General features: G+C 42.6%; 1 protein-coding gene across 2 annotated transcripts in view; it reads left to right on the plus strand.

The window, feature by feature from the left end:
• LOC105838959 (neural cell adhesion molecule 2) overlaps positions 1-19,943 on the plus strand; it is a 232,877-nt gene that overhangs the window by 122,672 nt on the left and 90,262 nt on the right. For both annotated transcript variants that reach the window (XM_028193824.2, XM_028193822.2), the window contains exon 2: positions 19,298-19,430. Coding sequence is in view for 1 of the 2 variants with exons in the window: in XM_028193822.2 (XP_028049623.1) it covers positions 19,298-19,430 (133 nt within the window). In the remaining variant the exon portion in view is untranslated. The remainder of the gene's footprint in view (positions 1-19,297; positions 19,431-19,943) is intronic.

Below are 19,943 nucleotides of genomic sequence, written 5' to 3' on the forward strand. Positions count from 1 at the left end.
TGGTGCGCCTGCAGTTGCACTCTACGTCTCTTTGACTACGCGATTACCATATCGCTCGCACGCAATGAAAATCCTCTAAAGTCAGCTCGTTTAATCCCAACAAGAATGCAAATTAACGTTTGTGCTTTGGCGTTTCCACCGGTCGCGAAAAATCTGTATATTTTTCGTTTTTTTTTTTTTTTTTGTTATTTGTGATTCTTCAGTTTATTTATTTACAAATAACATCCCGATTTTCAGAATGCAGTATCTGCTTTTCACTCTCTTTAGTCCCGCGAATCCTAAGAACCAGCGCCGGTCACGCACGACACTTCCTTGACCTCTCACCTCTTACGTGAGTGCCGACGGGGTGTTCGTGCTCGCGTGGGTACATGTTGTACACTGCTGTGAAGCTCAACACTGAAAAGATTTGCAGTAATCACCCGCCCGCCTATAATCGCCGCCAGTTTACACAGATACCGGCATAGATTGCCACGTGTCACGCACGCCTCCGCATCATCGTGATGATCATCATCGTCAGGTGTTTCGCCAGGGAGAAACTAAACCGTCGCGACGAGCATCGCGACGCGCGGGGGAGAGGGATGTTTGATTAATCGCGATCGTTTCGCGACGTTTCCGCGCGCCTTTCGCACCATTCCACGATCCTACCATTTCGTACGAGCCCGGAAGTTCGTCCGAGCGTTCGTTTTTCGAGACTCGCGATTTTCCACGGGGTGAAGGAGGAGGAGAAAGGGGCGGCGCGCATTGTCTCTCGCCCTACGGGCTGCGAGCTACGTGAGCTATTTCGACCGTTCGATCCGACGCGCATTCCGTGACGCGGATACGAGCGATTTTTCAATAGCGGGTTAAAGGTTCTAGAATACGCGCGGTGCCGCACTGTTCGCTCTCGCCATTTCGAAAATTGTTTCGCGTAATGAAACCCTCCCTCCCCCCCCCCATCACCGTGGAAAACAAACGATTTCACGCATCGGCCAAAAACGGATCTCCGCACATGCGCGGATCTTCAGCAGAATTTGTAGCGTACGATCCCGGACCTCATTAACTGCGACTTGCCCGAAACCGCCGTAACAGTAATTTGATGCAAGTTAAATATTTGCCTTAAATATTTGCGTTAAAAGCAAGAGCGCGATCAGAATAAGTTAAAACTCAGCGTGAAATGACTCGAAAATCTTGCGAAAAATTACGATTTGCTGCGTGGTAAGTACGTCAAAATGTTTGCCATTTTAACATAAATCTGCATCAATGGGGGAAGGGAAAGTTCTCCGGATTTTCGAACAAATATCTCAGATATGGAAATTACCGCGATGTGAAAATACTAAAAACGTTCCTAATTCGGAATAATTATGCCGCTTTTTACGTGAGACCTGCTAAATTATGTATGAGTTTATCTCGGCGGGATGGAGGGGGAGGGGAAAAAAGAGGGATTATAAACTGAGTTAAAACGTAGGCGCTTCCTGCCTCGCGAACCCGCGTCTTCATCGTTCTGATCGATCGTAAAAGGCCAGGCCGCCAATTCGCCCTCGTATGCGTGTATTGGTACGTGTGAAAGGAAACGACTCGTACGTTCGTTCGATCTAGAGAGCGAATCTGCGGCGCGAGCAGGTGACCAAGTTTAATTTATTTTTATCGCTCTTATCCCGCCTCCTGTCCGCGCGCTAATGTCGCGCCTGATGGACGCCGATTTGACAAGAGGAATCTCGGCGGGCTTTCTCGCCAGCCGATTACGATACGGGTCGCCAGCAAATTGAATGTGGACGCTCGAACGTAGAGGAGCGAGGATGCCCTGGAAGCGAGAATGCGGCGAGTACCCGGAGAGGACCCGGGCGAGAATGGCACGGTAAGACGTGTCGGCCACGTTGAGGGCACGTTATCTTTGCACGTAGGGGGTGGCGAGGGAGCGAGGGGGACAGGGGAAGAGGAGGGCGAAGGGTAGAGCAGCAAATGGGTTTGTCTTCTGGATGGCGTGTCGCCATCCGGAGAGGAGGAGGAGGAGGAGGAGGACGAAGAAGAAATGGTGGCGAGAAAAGAGATACAACGGTACCGGGAGAGAAAAAAGAAAAGGCGTGGAACGGCGCGCTGTGATTTTTATCAGGAACGTGCCTCGAGGTAGCGACGCTTCTTATGAGATCGTTGCGCTAACAGCCGCGAAATTACGTCTGCCTCAGCCTAAGTCACGACCGCACACTGGCGTGCCTATTAAGGTCGCTGCATCGAAACCTTACGCTCACGAGGGAATCTCTCAGTCAGGAATCGTAAACTATACACCGGAGTCTGGCGAACAGAATTATTTAAGCGGTATGTACGCGCGCTGTCTTACGCTACGTTCACGCACTAAAAATGTTCGTGAGAGATTATTCCCTTTGCACCGCCAGAAATACCGTAACATCATGTCGCTGTAGATGCGCCGTCTCCCTGAAAGACATTCCTAAGATAAATTGCAAGTACTTATGATATTTCACGAGACATCCGGAGAATTCTAATTAATAATGGAACGTTCCACCTCGGGACGTACAGATCGTGCTTGAAACATCATAAAATATCGTCGTTTCGTACACGGCAAACGATTTGATATCTCGGAAATGCTAGCATTGTCTGTTTAGCGAAGAATAGCAAGAGTCTCATCCGATAAGCTCTAGCTATTTACATTTGATGGCGATGTTTTAGATGTTCAAAGCATTTGCACTTTCGCGACTGGAGCTCGCCAACATTGTGGTATTCCATCGGTTTGTAAAGCGAGCGAGACAGTGTATTTTGAGAAATTTTATTTCGAGGCAAGAAACTATTATAGCTTTAACAGCATGTGCTGGACGAGACATGTTTTTGCATAAACAAGCCCGAAGGGACGATATAGGGTCCATCAGACTCACCGACCGTGCGATCGTCATATGGAGATGGGTCGTGCGCGTCGCGAAACTAATTGCGCGACTCCCTCCTCGCCGTCGGCCTGTCGCGAGAGGGAAGATGGCAAAAAAATAGCGGGGCGTTTGAAGAGGGTTTCCTCCTCCCTCCCCCCTCCCAGTATCGGAAATTGAGCGGACGAGTATTGGCGCCACTGCCGAGTGACACCGCGAAAGGGAGTGACCGTGTGCGCGTGTGTTGGGACGCGGGGGTGAGAATAAAAGAAAAATCATCCCCCGACGCGGTCGCCGCGAACCGGGGCGGGAAACATGATGCTGGGGTTAATGAAACTCTGCATCGCCCACATTTCACGAGTTCCATTTATAGAGGGCGTCTTCTAATTATTTCCAGAGGCGCGCATTCGCGCGCATATCCCTGTTTCTTTTTTCCCCCCTTCTCTCTTTCTCTCACTCTCACTCTGCCCCTTCTTCTCTTTTTCTTTTTTTTCTCATTCTCTCGGCTCTCGTGCTCTCGTACGGTGAGACTTTACGACCCCCGGTGCACGCACTGCTGCAGTTGTTATTTCCACAGCGGCGCATTTGCAACCCCCCCCCCCCCCCTCAGAATAGTTCCCTCTAATAAGTCGAATTTCTCTCAACGACGTCGCTTCGTCGCAAGCTGTACTGATTTTTATCTAGCATGCCATTGTTATTGAAAGAATCTACATTTATAAACGCGTGTTTTATATAACTGCAATAATAGGTATATATAGATGCACAATAATAGACATTTTATACTCACAATTTTTTAATATTTTGTTATTCATTTTGGTATGAAACAATCGTAAGGTGTGTTGATATATCATGATCAAATAAAAAATTAGTCGTAAATAAGATGAATTATGTGAAGAGTAGAACGCGAATATTTTCTGTATTTTTTTTTAATACTGAAAGCTTTTTTAGTCACTGCAAAAAAAGAAGAGGCGAGCATGCAAGCTGTACGCGTTTACCGTCACATCGGCCCTTTAACGAAAAAGAGAATTGCTTTAAACGCAGGCAAAAATTCCGAATAACCTCCGAACAGTCCGAACTGTAATGCACTTCCGCAGTTTGCAAAGTTAATTTCAGATCCTTAAAAATCAAAGCGGCAAGAACGAAAGGGCGAGGGTGCGACTTCGCGTGTAAGTTCGAGGGGAGTTCTACGAAATCCTCGCTGCCGCTTTTTCTTTTCCGTCTACCGTTCACGCGCTGCAACACTCATATACTCCTCGGCTCGAGGCACGCGATATAAGTGATACGAACAGAATTTGCGAATGTTCAGGAAGTGCACCTTGGGGACGGAGAACGGAAAGCGATCGTCGTACTTTTAACAAGCGTGCAGCTCTAGAGACGAGAATCGACGTAACTTTGGATTATCTAAATGGAGCTCTGATCCCAATACAATGGCTTTCTCTATTCCTAATGTTCTACCTACACGAACATCGTACGACATTCATGTGCATGCGAGGCAGGGGTAAACGTTTTATTAGGCGTATGCCGTTGTGAATTCGAACAGTGACTCCGATTGTAGCATTGACTTTATCCGCGATATTTGTACCCGAAATTAAAAATATAAATTTTAGAGTGCAGCAATAATATGTAACGGAATATCTAAATGCTGATTGTGGCGTAGGGAGTTTCGCACATCTGCTCTCTGTAAGAAAGATCTATGTTCAAATTCATCTAGAATATCCGATTTTCAATTGATTATCTCTCGGAAAGTAACGGCAGACCACCGAGAAAGTGCCTTTGCCAAAACTACCCTAAATACTCGTATATTTTTCGAAAGCTACGTCAAGGAAACCTGGGACAGTATTAGGCCCAAGGGACTAAGGTTGTATTAAAGCTTAAGGAATTAGGGTGGTATAACCCCAAGAACCTAAAGCTATTTCAAGCCTAAAAGAAACCTGAAGCTATGTCAGGCCTAGGGACCGAGATTCTCTGTAATAAGCTTATAAGGAAAAAAGAAATAAAAATAAAACAGTAACGTAGAGTTTAAAAATATTTTTTCAACTTAAATTTTTAATATAATTATATATTCAGCATTTTTAAATCTGTATTTTAATTAAATTAATTTTTTCGTGTGGATACATAAATAATTAAAAAATCTTTTATAATTTTTAAATATCACTTTGTAGCAGAGTACAAAGTGTTCCGTTCAGAATAGTCGTAAATATTCACATTTAAGTTGTGTAAATCGTGTTCATATAAATTGAATTTCATTTTATCAAACAATATGCATCGCGAAAAAGCTCAAGATAATAGAGAGAAATATAAAACATCCGATTCCTTCAATAGACACGCAATAACTGAATGCGAGTCGCATATAATCGACGATATCCTCTAATTAATTGCAGCTACGATCTCAATTCGCTTATCACGCTAATCAATCAGTCCCGTACGCGAATAATCGCGCAATTGTTCTGTCAATAATACGGTATGTTCGCGCACGCGCGCGCGACATGATTGAACCACGCTCGCAGAAAGATTCGCCGTGCCATGGAAGTGAGGGAACGATTGTCGCAACAATGAGCACTTAACATGGAATTAAAGGAGATGATACTTAAGATTATCAAGGCACCACCCTTCCTCTCTCCCGCCTTCCCTATTTCTCAATGTTTATCTCGCTTCACAATTGACACTTAGATTTCCGAGCGACGGATGCTTTTACTTTTACGAGTCGCGCGCGTTGTACGTTTCATAATCCTCGTCGTAAATTGCAGCCCCTCGACTAACGGCTATCTTGAGAGCGCGTCCCTGCGGATGTACATCGGGAACATTCACACGAGGTGCCATACGGGTTGTGGTGCCGCATCTATGTACGAATATACGATATATGTATGCGCGATCATTTCAGAACGCCGGTCATATTTCTTATACTCGACGGCACGCAAACGGTTAAATCCAGTCTTTCATCTTCTATAAGAATATAGCCGAGATACGCGCGATATACAGGATATAACGTCCCCCCCCTTGCGTTCCTTCACTCCTCGCGTTCCTCGAAAGGGTAAAGATTTCACGGGGTAATCAGTCTACCTTGAAGATCGCCTTTGATATAGAGTAATCGGCTCTACGGAGTGCTTTACTGTAACGTAAAATACAGTTTACGATAGTTATCGAATGTGACGGAGTTTTGATACGTTTACGAGACTTGCCTCGCGTGAGTATCGCGTCCTCGTTCAGCTTCCCTCAGTCATTTTTCAAAGAGAAAAATTAATTTTGATTTCCATTTCCGCAGATGTAAAAGAAAGGATAAATTTACATATGCCACGATTAATTTTCATTCTACGTTTGGAAAATGAAAAAAGAATGGAAAATCAAAGTCCTACCTTTGGTTATACATATAATATTATTATAATGTCCGATACCATCTTTCTGCGTGACGCGGAATTGAATATCTCGTATTCTCGATGGCACCGGCACATAACTCGTGCTCGCGCAAATTTAAGATCCCGTAATATTCCTTTACCTTCTGCCGATTTACCTTCCCCCGATTTCATATGCCGGGATCGTTCCGCGCCGGGTATGCACCTCGCAGCGATAAACTGCGCGACATAATCGAATCGCGAGCTGTATCTCGCGGAGATTTAAAAATACCTCCGGCGACTAAAGGATACGATCGCCTCGCAAGAATCGATACTCAGCCCCTTCCCCATTCTGTGTAAGAATTGCCCCTAGGGCTTATTGTAGAACCAATCGCAATCCGATAAATGTAATCGCGAGAACCTTCGATGACCAACCAACCAGGTCGATCGCGCTCCTAGAATGTGCCGAATGTTTGTCGCGTTTAGTAGCGCATTCAATCGGAATGAAAGGGACTCCGAGGCAAGTTTTTCCCTCGGTTTCTTCATTTACTCGTATGAAATTAATTGACAATGAGGGTTACTTGCTTCAGGATGGGTAAAATTCTATAACACGGATAAAGTTTTGCTCCTTTACGGTCGTGTTCTCTCACCATCTCCCTGGTATCGTATAGTGGACCAAGAAAGGGCTAAGACGGAAGGATAGTCCGAGAGCGGGTTGTGCAAGAAATAGCCTTTGCGAAAATAGACCTTTACCTTCTATTTTCCTCACAATTGTATTTCTTTTTTCCCCGGAAATAGACGTGTTATAGGAAAATTGATAATATAAATTCCTTTTTTTTTCTCGAACATACATTTATTTCCGTTGTTTGTCCTGTCCATTTTTAAATTAATGACACGTCAGTTTTGATCTTTATTTGTTCTAAAATATATCTTCCACTGTGTAGAATTAGAGACAGCGTGTGATTGAAGGAAATAATGATGATACTTTAATTACCTTAGAGATTCTTTAGATAGAACGATATTTTTGCAGATAATTTTTTTTACTGTTGGCGATTGTCATTCCATTATGAAATGAATAATGCAACCTAAAAACGTCAGTTTCCTTAGTAATTTGTAATTTAATTGACATTTCATTATTTGCAAATGCGCCAAAAAAAGTTCGAACGTATTATTTTCGACCCTAAAAACATTTAATATCGATGACGGTGGACGATAATAATATAAAAATTGAAAACACATTTTTATACGCGCTTACACGAGAATAACTCCACATTATACTCTCTCTATCAGATCCCTCTACGAGCTCAGCATCGCTTGCATTCACGATGCGCTATACGCCCACGAGTATAGGTGAATTGAATTGCCGCTAAACTGACGGTGAACTGCATATTGTCTCGTTTAACATCGCGAAAGGAAGGTGTTCGGTCGCGCGGCGCAGTCGATCGCGGTGTAAAGCCAAGCGAGAGTCGATCGCGGCCAATCGAAGCTAAAGGCGTCGACACAAGGAGGGTAGGACCCGGGACGGTCTCTCGGCCTTTCTCGCGACATGACGGTCGTCGCGACAACCGTCCGACTTAAGATCAAAGTCGATACCATTCTGGACCAACTGCGTTGCCATGGAAATCGGGACGGCGCGCCACGGCCGATATTCTCGAATAGAGTCGGAGCTGACTCGGTAAATTCTGCAAATGGAATTGCCAACTCTCTCTCTCTCTCTCTCTCTCTCTCTCTCTCTCTCTCTCTCTCTCTCTCTCTCTCTCTCTCTCTCTCTCTCTCTCTCTCTCTCTCTCTCGCTCGCTCGCTTGCTCTCTCGGACGTGGTCCCGTTGTTGGTCCAATGCGTCCAGTCAAAGGGAATTAACGGGACAACGTCAATATCGTCGTCGAGAGCGGAACGACGGTTCGTACGGTTATTCTTCTGTGCAATCGACAGCGTGTGAGGATAATGACCCCGCTGTCTCTATCCACGCGCGGGCACGCGGACAATGGGCCACTTTGCGGTAACCGATCTATTCTAAAATTTTCTTCCATTATCTCGAATCGGTCGCGCTAGAATCCGTTCGTCCGTTCCTCGGAATTCCCCCTATCATCAAGAGCACGCGGTGCTCCAGTTTGTGAGGGGAGTCTCATTGTCTGACAAGGAAATTACTACAGCGTTATCTTTCTACTCTTTTTTACTTCCCTCCTCTTTTCATAATCTACTTATACTACGATTTAATTCAGTATCTCCGACAATGTAGCCCCGCGCAAAAAAAAAACACACAACGCCGATCGTGTTACGACTTTTATGGAGCGTAAACGCAGTCGACTACTCTCAATTTCCGATTCGCCCGTAAATATCCGACGTAATTCTCGGATCATCCATATTTTGGACTGACGCGCTGGCGCGGTGGCTTTGAAGTTCGCTCGTTTCCCCGATGGCGTGTTATTCATCTTGCAGGAGGCGCGAGAATGTACATCGGTGCGCGACTATAGCCACGGTACGTGATGAAACTCGGTAAACGCGAGGGTAATCGTTTCCGGGACGCCGGTCCACGCGGTCGTAAAGCGAGCGGGAGCGCGAAAACGACAAAAGAAAGCCACGAAATCCGCGACGACGACCGCGAATGCCGGTTCTCCGCAAGAAGAACACACGCGAAAGATCCGACCTAGCTGGCCAAGCCCGCCGTCGTTTTACGACGGATTTCCACCGCGGCGTCGCATTATTGCGAATCACTTATACGACAAACTCCTCACCGTGTACGCGAAAGAAAGGAACCCTTGAGAGAGAGAGAGAAAGATAGAGGAAGGGGGAGATGGGGTACACTTATCAAATTTACGAATCTACCCTTTCGCGATGACACGTATTTCGCAGTTTCTTTTATCAACATTTTTACGATGCTGTACAGCCGTAAATATGCCATTGAGCGTTCATAAAGCGCCGCTGTAGCCGCTCGTCAACAACGTCTTTCGTTTACTTTTTTTTTTTACGCAACGCGCTCTTAAAATCGAGCAACCATTACCGCAATGGTTGTTAACTTCGATTACCGATACCGAAATTTAATCGCGGTCGGATTGCGCGCGCGAAGCTAAAAGGAAAAAAAAAGGCATGTGTACAATTTATTTTACGTATTATTTTACATATTAGTTCTTTGTCTCTCTTTGATTATCAGATTATATAGTATCGGATAAAATTAATCCAGGAACCGATGACGACGGGATTTCTGTATCAACAACAGCCCTTCTCGTCTCTCTTTAATTTTGTACATTTTACAGCGATGTTACATTCGCATTATTCAATTACAGGTACACTGTTTATATATATTAATTTATTACATCCGACATATTATTCTGACGTTCCGGAATATATCTGATAGAATTCAGATGGTACCGATCGTCGGCTAATGGCACTGCCAATCGTATTTTCATTTAACACGATCGTAGATTTCAAAGCTGCATAAATCACCATTGGCTGTCAGCATTTTTTGATGATTAAGCAGTAAGCTGGAGGGTAAGATTTATAACCTGCTACGCGAGGTATAGTTTTATTGACGAGTCGCGTAGCAGAACGAGAGTTCGTATTTAAGCCGTTTGGAAATATTCCAGCGACTGTTCAGCCTTTTCTTGTGCGAACGTTCAATCCGGCGCACAGAATCCGGCAAATAGCGCAGAAACGAGGGCGAGCTAACGATTAATTGCATAAATTATTATCATCGGATAGCAAGGGATATCTATAAATCAGAAATAATCCTCTAGCCATTTACGAACTGCTGTACGCTTCTACTGTAGATTTTTCACGGTGCGATTCAGCTTCGTTGTTAAAAAGTTGAAAAACAATTCGCACGTGCCATGGCTGCCGTTTCACGCATTGATGAAATAAACGTTCACCAATTATCAATTATTATCGATACATAGAGATATCGAGATCGCTCATGCGATTAATCAACGGCTGCTCATGCAGCAGCGACGCTATGCAAAAATAACAGTTTGCTGCCGTGTCACTGATTTACGCCACAGTTTTGTATGTGCGCATCGCAGGTTATTGCAGGTTATATGACGCGATTTTATAATGCAAATATGAGGCGTGCTTGAAAGCATATACTAATCATAAAATTACATAATAATATTATGAGGAACATTTCATGTAATGCAGCGCATTTTATGTAGATAGGGAAAGGCTGTAGAATCACGGAGAGAGGGAGAAGGAGGGTATTATAAACATGTTATAATAAATAAAAACTCACTCTTGTAAAAATATTAAAATTTTATTTTGCAACATTATTACAATGTACCAAAAACTCAAACAAAAGCATAAAATAAATAACAGTTTCAATTTTGAATGAAAAGATTTTTTTATTGTGATAAAGTTTTTATTTGTCATTCCAGAGTGCAGTATATTGTAATTAGAAACTCGAAGAATTAAGCAAATTTGCGGTATTCAACGCATATCTTTTATGACAGTAATTCCACAGAACTGTATGGATTTCCTTTCTGATCAGAAAGCTCAGTAGCCGCGAGGTATAGTTACAGATAAATGAAGAATGACAGCGCCGACGCAACAGAAAGCGACTCTGCCGCGCCGGCAGTTGTTCTCGATATGACATGCATGAATAATTTAATCCGCCATTAAATATTCCGACTGATAAATAAGTTGCATACAAATGTACGTATACGGTTGATGCTCGGGGATTCACGAAGAGAGGGTGGTCCTTCCGCCGCGTTATTACCCGCGCGCCCGCTGCGAGAAATATAATTAAAATGAATACAGATATGAAAATGAAAATCAGAGATTTCCTCTTTGAGTTTTCCCGGTGCAGAAACCCCGACCGCAAATGGCCTCGGCGTGATTGCAAAACTGCGTACATATTACACACTCTCGTTTTATTCAGTCGACGTTATCCGATGTCTGCGTTCCCATCGCTTTGCTCTTAATACATCACCCTTTGTGATGTGAATATCTCTTATATAATTCAAAATTCTGAAATACTAAAAGGCTTTTTTTTTAAATACATAATATCTAGTGCTCCAGAGAAATGTGATAGGAGAAAGTGGTATTTCTTTAATCCATTGTACCTTTGACCATATATCCTGTGAAATTAGAGAAATCTATTAAATATTTGTAAAAGTAAAAATATTACGTTTGACTACCAGACATATTTGAATTAACACCATTGTTTAGTTATAAAAAGAAGTTCAATATTTAAAAATTCAACATTCTGCTAATCTCAGTTATAGAAAACGAACTGGCAAAATTATGAAAATTAATAAATAGAAAATGAACAAATGTACTTTTGATCAGCAATTAATATTGATTTTTCGAAGATAAAATAAAGATAAAGTAAAGGTAAAAATAAAGATAAAATTTTTTTAATAATGAAAATATTTTAACTTTTTTCGTCACAGAGAGAGATACATTATGAATATTATATCTCTGACTTGAGAATTTAATTTCTTTCTAATATTGAAAAGGAAAAGGTATGTTAAAAATAACAATTTAACCGTAAAAAATATGTATTAATATAAATCAATATTTGAAAGAATATTTAGAATTTTTCTGTTTTTAGATATCAAAATAAAATTTGCACGGTGTGTTTGATATCTTTAATGCGTGTCTTCCTCCGCCGCTCGTCTCGGGACCCGCGGATTTTTCCGAGCGACCCTTCGGGACTCGTGGGCCGTTTGGCCTTCTCCGTCTTCGCTTTCCTTCGAGAAGTAGCAATATGTCTGCCGCTCTGTCGAGAACGTGCGTGCGTTCGCTTGAGTGACTTCGCGAAACTATCGTGAAAATGTAACGCTACGATCCCGATGACTGCTACACAATGCCAAGACGATTAATGCTAAGGTAATGAAAAAATTCGTTTTCTCGACCATGCCCGATCTCGAGCCCCTCCGAAGAGATCATCGCGTGGATACGCGGCGAGAGAGGAGAACCGTGCGATTACACGGTAAAAAAAAACGGTGAAAGATACAACACCACCCTTTTCTAATGCTCAGATAATTCAAAAGATATCGCTATCACACTGAAATATTAGCATCACGACTGTCACGAGGTTTGCAAGTCGCATTTGTAGTGGTATATTGAATACGACGATGCGTGTGCGAATCGAGATGGCGGGATATATCGAAGAATATAGAAATGTCGCGGGGAATGACGGACGGAATAGGAGAGCGCGACATGCTCGGAGAGATTGTTTGGTAAAAAATGCTCCCGGGGGTCGACAGTATCGACGTCTTCGAGAAATTAAGTTTGGCCAAGAAAAATGAAATACACGCCACGAGGGCTGGATGGAAAATATTTTGACAGAATATCACCCGTCCAATAAGAGAACACCGCGGGTTCCGCTCGATGGGGAACGTCGGTCGGTCGGTCGTCTACCGGTCGACGCAGGCGCGCAGTCCGCCACTGTCGCCGTAATCAACCAATTAAATCCTCGTACTACGTAATTTCCTGAATAATAATGTGTGCCGCGCGCAGCGATATTATACCAGTTTTAATTACGCTCGTAGTCAAAGGCTTTAAATATATACATAAGCGACTTAATAAAATAATTCCTAAGATCGCACGAGAGAATCGCCCGTAGACTTCATTCGAGTGGCTGTGTCAGCCCGTTTATTAGATCCCAAACTTTTTAATTCTGTGTAAACTTAAACTATTTATTTATTTACATTTATTTACAATTAAGCAAAAATTAGTATCCCCCAAGTTACCTATAAATTCTTTCGAGTAGATATAACAACCTGTTTTAATTAAACGACAAACTACAATTCTGGTATAATTTAAATTATTTATTAAATTTATTTTACAACATTTTGCAGTCGAGCAAAAATCTAATAATCGCACGAGCAAACTTTGTGAGGGGTTACAACTTCGCCTATCGTTGATCGTCATGCAAAATGAAAAAAAAAGAGCAATTTTTTATTACGCGTCAAAAAGAAAGAATCAGCTCAACCGCGACTTGTCTTTGAGCCTTCTTTCGTGGATTCTACAGAGACCTCGGTGATAGTGGATATTACCGAGTCTCCCGTCCGTGAAACCACGAGAGCGTCACAAGCTGAAGCACGTGCTGCATCAGCGTGCCCGCTTATTGCTATGCATTGTGCAAATTGACAAGTCAATTTACATTGGCAAAACCAACGCGGTCGGCCGGGGATAGGAAGGACGGAGATCCCTCAGGAACCGCCGTGGCCGAGACGCGCTCTCACGAGCTCCGGCTACGCCCGGCACAGGATATACCCGGGGATGAAATGCTGCGAGCTTATTTCCTATCGGGGTCGATGCTGCGAGATAAACCGATCATTAAATAAGTTCCGTATACACGCACGCGCGGGTGCGTCAGCGGAGTACGTCACGCCGGAGAGCGGTGAGTTGCGGAGAGGAGATCGTATACCGCGGGATCCGTCAACTTTTCATCAAACCGAATTCTCAATGCGATCGCATTAATAAATTGCCGACGTGGCAATTGGACCGCCGTTTAAACCCGCCCCGTTTCGATAGTTTTCGGCACGTGCGGCAATAATAAACGGCAGGCCGCGATAGATTATTATTAAATTGCAATATGACGTAACAAGCCAGAGGAATATTTGAAATAGCCCTCCCTCTGTATGCAAATAGTACAAGCAGTTGCTGATAATCATACGCGTATCTTTCAATTAACAGAGAGATTACAAATGTAATCCTCTGACAGAAATGTAATGCAAACAGTGTGCGTGTTGCGTTTCATTTCGCAAACTAAATAATCTGTTAATCTTAAATGCGTGTGTCATGCACTTGTGAAATACCCAGAGCTCGCATTTTCGTCCTTCGACCGAAGGAAATTAGCGCGGCCGATATCCCCCGTCGATATTTTTTCTTCTTCGGAATTCATGTCGCATCCTACCCGTAATCGACGTCACATACAAGTTGCAAACTGTAAATGACAGATGAATGTGACTAAAAAGTTATAAGCCTTTTAAAAACTGCGAGCGGAACGTTCCGCGAGAGCTGCTCGAAAATTGAAAAACGTTGGCGCGCGACGTTAATGCAATTCCGCTGTGTTCGACATTAGAGTACGCTTCAGGTACGCGGACAACAGACGTTGTATTTCGCTTCGTCTGACAAGCCCTTTTTCCAAAACATCGCGTTCCGTGTTCGCAACGTGGTTCCATATAAAACTTTAGAACTGAGAAATTTGCTGCGATATTCCTCTTCTGCCTAAAAAAAAAAAAAAACAAAAACGCGTGCAAATAAAAATGCGGAGTCAATCTGTTGCGGCGAACAGGAGGGGGGGGGGGCGAGAGTGCCGGCGTATATTGCATATAAATAATCAAAGCCGAGTCGAAATATTAAACAATGACGGATCGAATAGGAATGCTTTTGGTAGGCATATTTTATTCAGGAGCGCATCTATGATACAGCAACATAAGCTACCGCCGCGAATAAATCCGCGAATTTGTATAAGCGGCTGAATAATACTACGCGTGGTCTGTCCGCGAAAACGTTTCAATTATTATAAATACATTTTTTATCCGTTCTCCCCGAGCGCGCCGAATGCTACCCGGCCGGTATTTATTCAGCTCTGGGAACTAAATATTTCATACCTGATATAACATCCGCGCTGCTGCGGCGCGGCTTATCATTTGCGTCGATAAAGTGTTTGTAAATTTAATGCGCTTCCTAATGCATTGAATTGAGTAGTTAGCGAGCGCATTCATGCGCCGTGTGCATAGAAATATTCGCCTACGTTCCTTTCCACTCGGGCGCGTGAAAGATTTACTTCACGATACATTAAATATACTCGATCGTGTCTATAATTGACGCCAAGCGGGCGAGTGTCAAAGAGATGTGTGAAGCGCGAATTCTATATTTATTTGCCAGTGATGTTTGGTGCCGACGCGACTCAATCGAAATCGATAAAATTTTCAGGCACTCGTTGACTAGGAGCAGTCAGGTGTTTAGAATTTTTTAGAGCAAGTTATTTTATCAAGATAAAGCTTGAAATAATTTAAAATAAACTGTTATTCAAATATACTTTGTAAAAGTGGCTGCAAAATGCAAAAACGCAAAATTATCGTAACTTTTGTGCTCACGGCAATACAGATACGCATTAATTCGCCAACAACTTTTCTGTACTTATTTTAAATATAAAATATGATAGTATATATTTTAATTTTATTTTTACTAAATAATATTTTGGATGTAAATTCTGAAGCAAGATTTAACTCTAAATGTATGGCAAGTGTGTTAAAATTTAATTGTAATTTTTAAATAATTAAGATTATCATTAAATTTTAATATCATGATAAAGACATTTGAGATTAATAAAAAAATTTTTGTATAAGTGTGTGTGTGTGTGTGTGTGAGAGAGAGAGAGAGAGACAGTATACAGGTACGTGTTCGGTCACTGAAACATTATCTTACTATTATAGGGCGAGTGAAATCAATAAACTCCTTACTTTTTGATATTCAATTCTCTATGTACGATTATACTTTGTTATAAACATATTGGCAAAGCTCCGAGATTTTTTCTACGTTTTCCGAACAAGAAAAAAGCTTGAAACCATAAGACGTAATTTTTCAATACGCTTATATACAATTCAAAATACTCCTCTTACGTATAGTCGTCTAGGCCGATTTGCGTCGTTAGGGACTCTATGTGGGTCAAATCGGAGCGAACCGCCGGCCGCAAAGTCCGAAGCCTACACTATTTCTCTCTCTCTCTCTCTCTCTCTCTCTCTCTCTACCTCTCTCTTCCCTTTGATATTATCGATTCAGACTGCACGGTACACTCCTGGCTGCTGCCGCTGCTGCACGACAGCCGTTTGCGTACATGCTTCCCGCGATATGACAAACAGCATGACGCAAGCGACGCCTGCAACGTCGCCGATATAATGCACATGTGTCGTTGATACGGCACGAAACGTCAAGACGTGTTTTCGAACGACGCTATAACGATCGTGGTAGACGCGAGAGGCAAAGCAAGGCGAAGGGTGCGAATATTGGTCGAGACCGACGAGAACGCGAACGTCATACATACATCCCCTCGACTACAGAACGTTCTAAGAAACGACGTGTGCTAAAAGCGATCTAAAAAGTACACTTCCATCGTTACGTGATGAAGGAAATCTTTTGTTATTCAATTGACAATGAGATCTACACTTTTGAGACATGTTAAAAATTATTTGCATAACTTGTATAAAGACACCGGAGATCCTCGGAGATGATGCGTCGAACAACGTACGCGAATACGAGAACAATTATTTTCATAATTATTTTCATAATTAAACAAAATAAAGACGCACATACACACGTATATGAAGTAGGCGACTCGGAAGGTATAAACTTTTGCTGAAGGTGTGTACGACAATAGCACGTGTTTTCTCGATGTGCTGGAAAATACGTTGTCTCGGGATCCCAGCGGAGCGTGAGAAGCTCTCATATTAGATACCAGACGCGACGACACGATGCACTCTCGCGGATGTCCTGGCGAGAGGAAACGACGTCGCGAGGGCAGAGGGTTGGCTTTGGCGAAAGAGAGAAATATTCTAACCATCGCGCATCGACGGGGCACCGGAAGCCATTACGCGCATCGAACAACGAACATGCGCAACAAAACTACCGCTACTTCGCCACGCCTGTCGATCCGATGAAATCATCTGCCGTTAAAGTACGCGACCCAGTCCGCGGCTGGGGAATCTTCTCGATGCATCGCGAAACCAAACGAAAAGAGAAAGAGAGAGAGAGAGGAAGAGAAAAGGAGGATTCGCCTCGAGAAACGCGGTATGCTGAACCGACGTTTCGGCGGAGATTCCTAATTCCACCGCGGCTAAGTCCCGATTTTTAGGTAAATCCGCGGAAACGCGCTCGCGAGCGCATCCGTAAAAGGAACTCGGTGGTCTACCACATGGCATTAATCCGATCAGTCGTAAGACGCAATGCTCTAATTTTCTCTGAATTTACGAGGATTTCACGAGCCTTTTCATATGGCGTTTTCAGGATCGATTTATCGCCGTACTCATGTTCGCTCCGTTGATCATCTCGATAGGCCTGATGTGACTTCGTTTCGATAAAAATTATTACAAAGAATTTCGTTTCGACTAATAATCGCCACGGTGGATGCATCTAGTCGTATTTGGTTTCCATGTATACGGTGAATAAAAAAAATAAGAATTTATTATTTTTTATCAAGATAATTATTACATAATTGTCGTTATAAAATTATAAATTCATATAAAATTGTGTTTTTTAAAATATTAATAACAAATAAATATTATTATTATTATATAGTTATTAAATAAAGTATGATATTTATTTTCATATTTATTTTGTACGGATGTTTTATATAAATTATACATATAAAGAAGCGGCAAAATAGTTCACAATGTGTATCTTTTACACGTCTTTTTGAAGTATTTATATATCATAAAGTGTCGGCAACCATCACGCGGAGCTGCATTGCAAACTTGTAAACGTCACGCACATCTCTTATGCATTTTTCTGAGATCTAGCACGAGAGTTATTGTGTACGAATGAGGGCTTTTTTTTTCCCCCCGGTTACATAAGAAAATAATGGAGAGCAAACGGGCATGCTTTCAGAAGCTGATGCGTATAGGAGCCTGTAGAGCCGAGGCAACTTTTTATCGAGCGGGCAACGTAATTGTAAAAAATGTTATTTATACCGGGCTGCGCCGCGGAGCGACACAAACGAACGCTTGTTGCACTTTAGAAGTCCGGTGCAAATTTTATTTTTCCGGTAAGAGGCGTCCTGGTAAAACTGTGCCCGTCGATATCCTCGATACCGGATATCTCGTCGATTGCGACTACGAAAAGAAAAAAGAGAAAGAGAGAGAGAGAGAGAGAGAGAGAGAGAGAGAGAGAGAGAGAGAGAGAGAGAGAGAGAGAGAGAGAGAGAGTAGATCCGTCAATGACCAAGCGAAACATCGAGACGAACTCCGAGGATGACGTTCCCTGAAATAGCTCCATGAATAGCCCGAGATTTTCCATCGTCGCCGCTGCGTTTGCACAAATGCCGAGAGAAAAAAGAGAGAGCGAGAGAGACAACGAGAAAAGCGCGTAGAGAGAAACGCGTTAAATAACGATCATTTAATTTTGTGCGAAAGGATTGCCGCCGCTTTTGAAACGCGAGCGACGTCGCGCTCCCTCGACGTTCCGAATTTTATCTTCGCGAGCATACTGAATTTTTACGGCCTCATTGCGGGCGTATCTACGCGCGAATGTATCGAACTTTTCGTACGGCGTCGTACGATATGCAGCCGGGAATGCTTTATCGGAGGTATGACGAAAAGCGTGTCAGCCTTTATTTCACGAAGCGGATGTAAAATGTCTGGCTCGTAACGCTTGCATTAACAGCTGTCATTACATATGCCACTATAAAACCAGTATAATGAGAAAGAATGAAAGCCCGGTGTCTGCATAATGTGCGAAAAAAAAAAATTAATATTGCCGTTTCCGCTTTGTTCGTTTAATTGGATTATAAACATCAGTATCAATGCGCGCATTTTTACCGGTACAACATTATCGATATACGTGTAAACAGCCGATATAAATTAACTCACATTAACGAAGGGGTTTACTCTAATGTCGATCGTACGTGTACTGGTGTGAACGAGCAATAATAGTTTGATACTTATCGCATTACGCGGGCGTTCACGCATCACCGAATTATATAATCACGGGGAAAATCTCGCTTGGAAAACAAAACAAATACGATACGTAATTGCATACAGAGTGAAAAATTATTCTAATAGAACGCATTCATTTATATGCCGCGCGAGCAAATTGCGCTTTTATCAATATGCAGACATATCGCATTCGACTTGACAGGCTACATTTTTATTGCGTACGTGATATAAAATAGCAGCCTCGTGATCGTCTACAAAAAGCGCATCAATTTCGGAGAGCGATTAAAAAAAAAATATGTGACTTTTTTTTTTAATCAGTTACTTCAATCAGCCAATTTAAATCATTTTATTATTGTCGTTGGTGCTTTTAATGCTTTCGAAATCGCCAACTGACCTTTCGCCGTAGCGCAAATTTAAACAGAGAATTTTCTCAGATAATATATGCATATATTTTCCGAAAACATGTCTTTTGCGCTGTTAACTGCGAAATAGCATCTAACCGCTTATGCGCTTCTGTGTTTAGTACCCATATCACACATCGTGGCACTGGTCGGAGATTCCACCTATCTTCCCTGCGACATATCAACCACTCACGAGGGGGACTCCGTGCATCTTGTGCTCTGGTATCGCGAGGATCTCGGTACATCAGTTTACAGGTAAAGTGCAATCAATCCGTATACATGCGCACACACCGGGGATACATAGACACGCACATGTACAGCGATTTGCAAACTACCGCCGGTCGTAACAGGAACGGACTGCAAACAGCCCGTCGGCACAATGCGAGATTGGTAGTCTGCTTTTATCCGAAAATTGTCTTCGAACTCGATTTTCCTCGTCGCTCCACTCAAAGAATGCATATATCATATTTGCGATAGGAGTCACCATTGAATATTGCATAAGCATCGATTTGTAAGGTTTGTTGAAAAACAGAAGACGAAGCATTGCCGGGGCGTTGTCAAGAACTGCGGGATCATCATTTTTAACGGTATAACGAACTGATCGAAAATATGATAAACGCATAAAAAAATATGTAGCAAGTTTTGCTGAAGTATCTGAAAATTTTGCTACATAAATTTATCAAGATAAAAATCTAAAAATAATTTTTTGTTGAACTACGAAAACAACTATTGAAAATAATTAAAGTAAACATACATTATGTATGTAAA

This window comes from Monomorium pharaonis, chromosome 10, assembly GCF_013373865.1.
Source record: "Monomorium pharaonis isolate MP-MQ-018 chromosome 10, ASM1337386v2, whole genome shotgun sequence".
In the NCBI taxonomy this organism is placed as follows: Eukaryota; Metazoa; Arthropoda; class Insecta; order Hymenoptera; family Formicidae; genus Monomorium; species Monomorium pharaonis.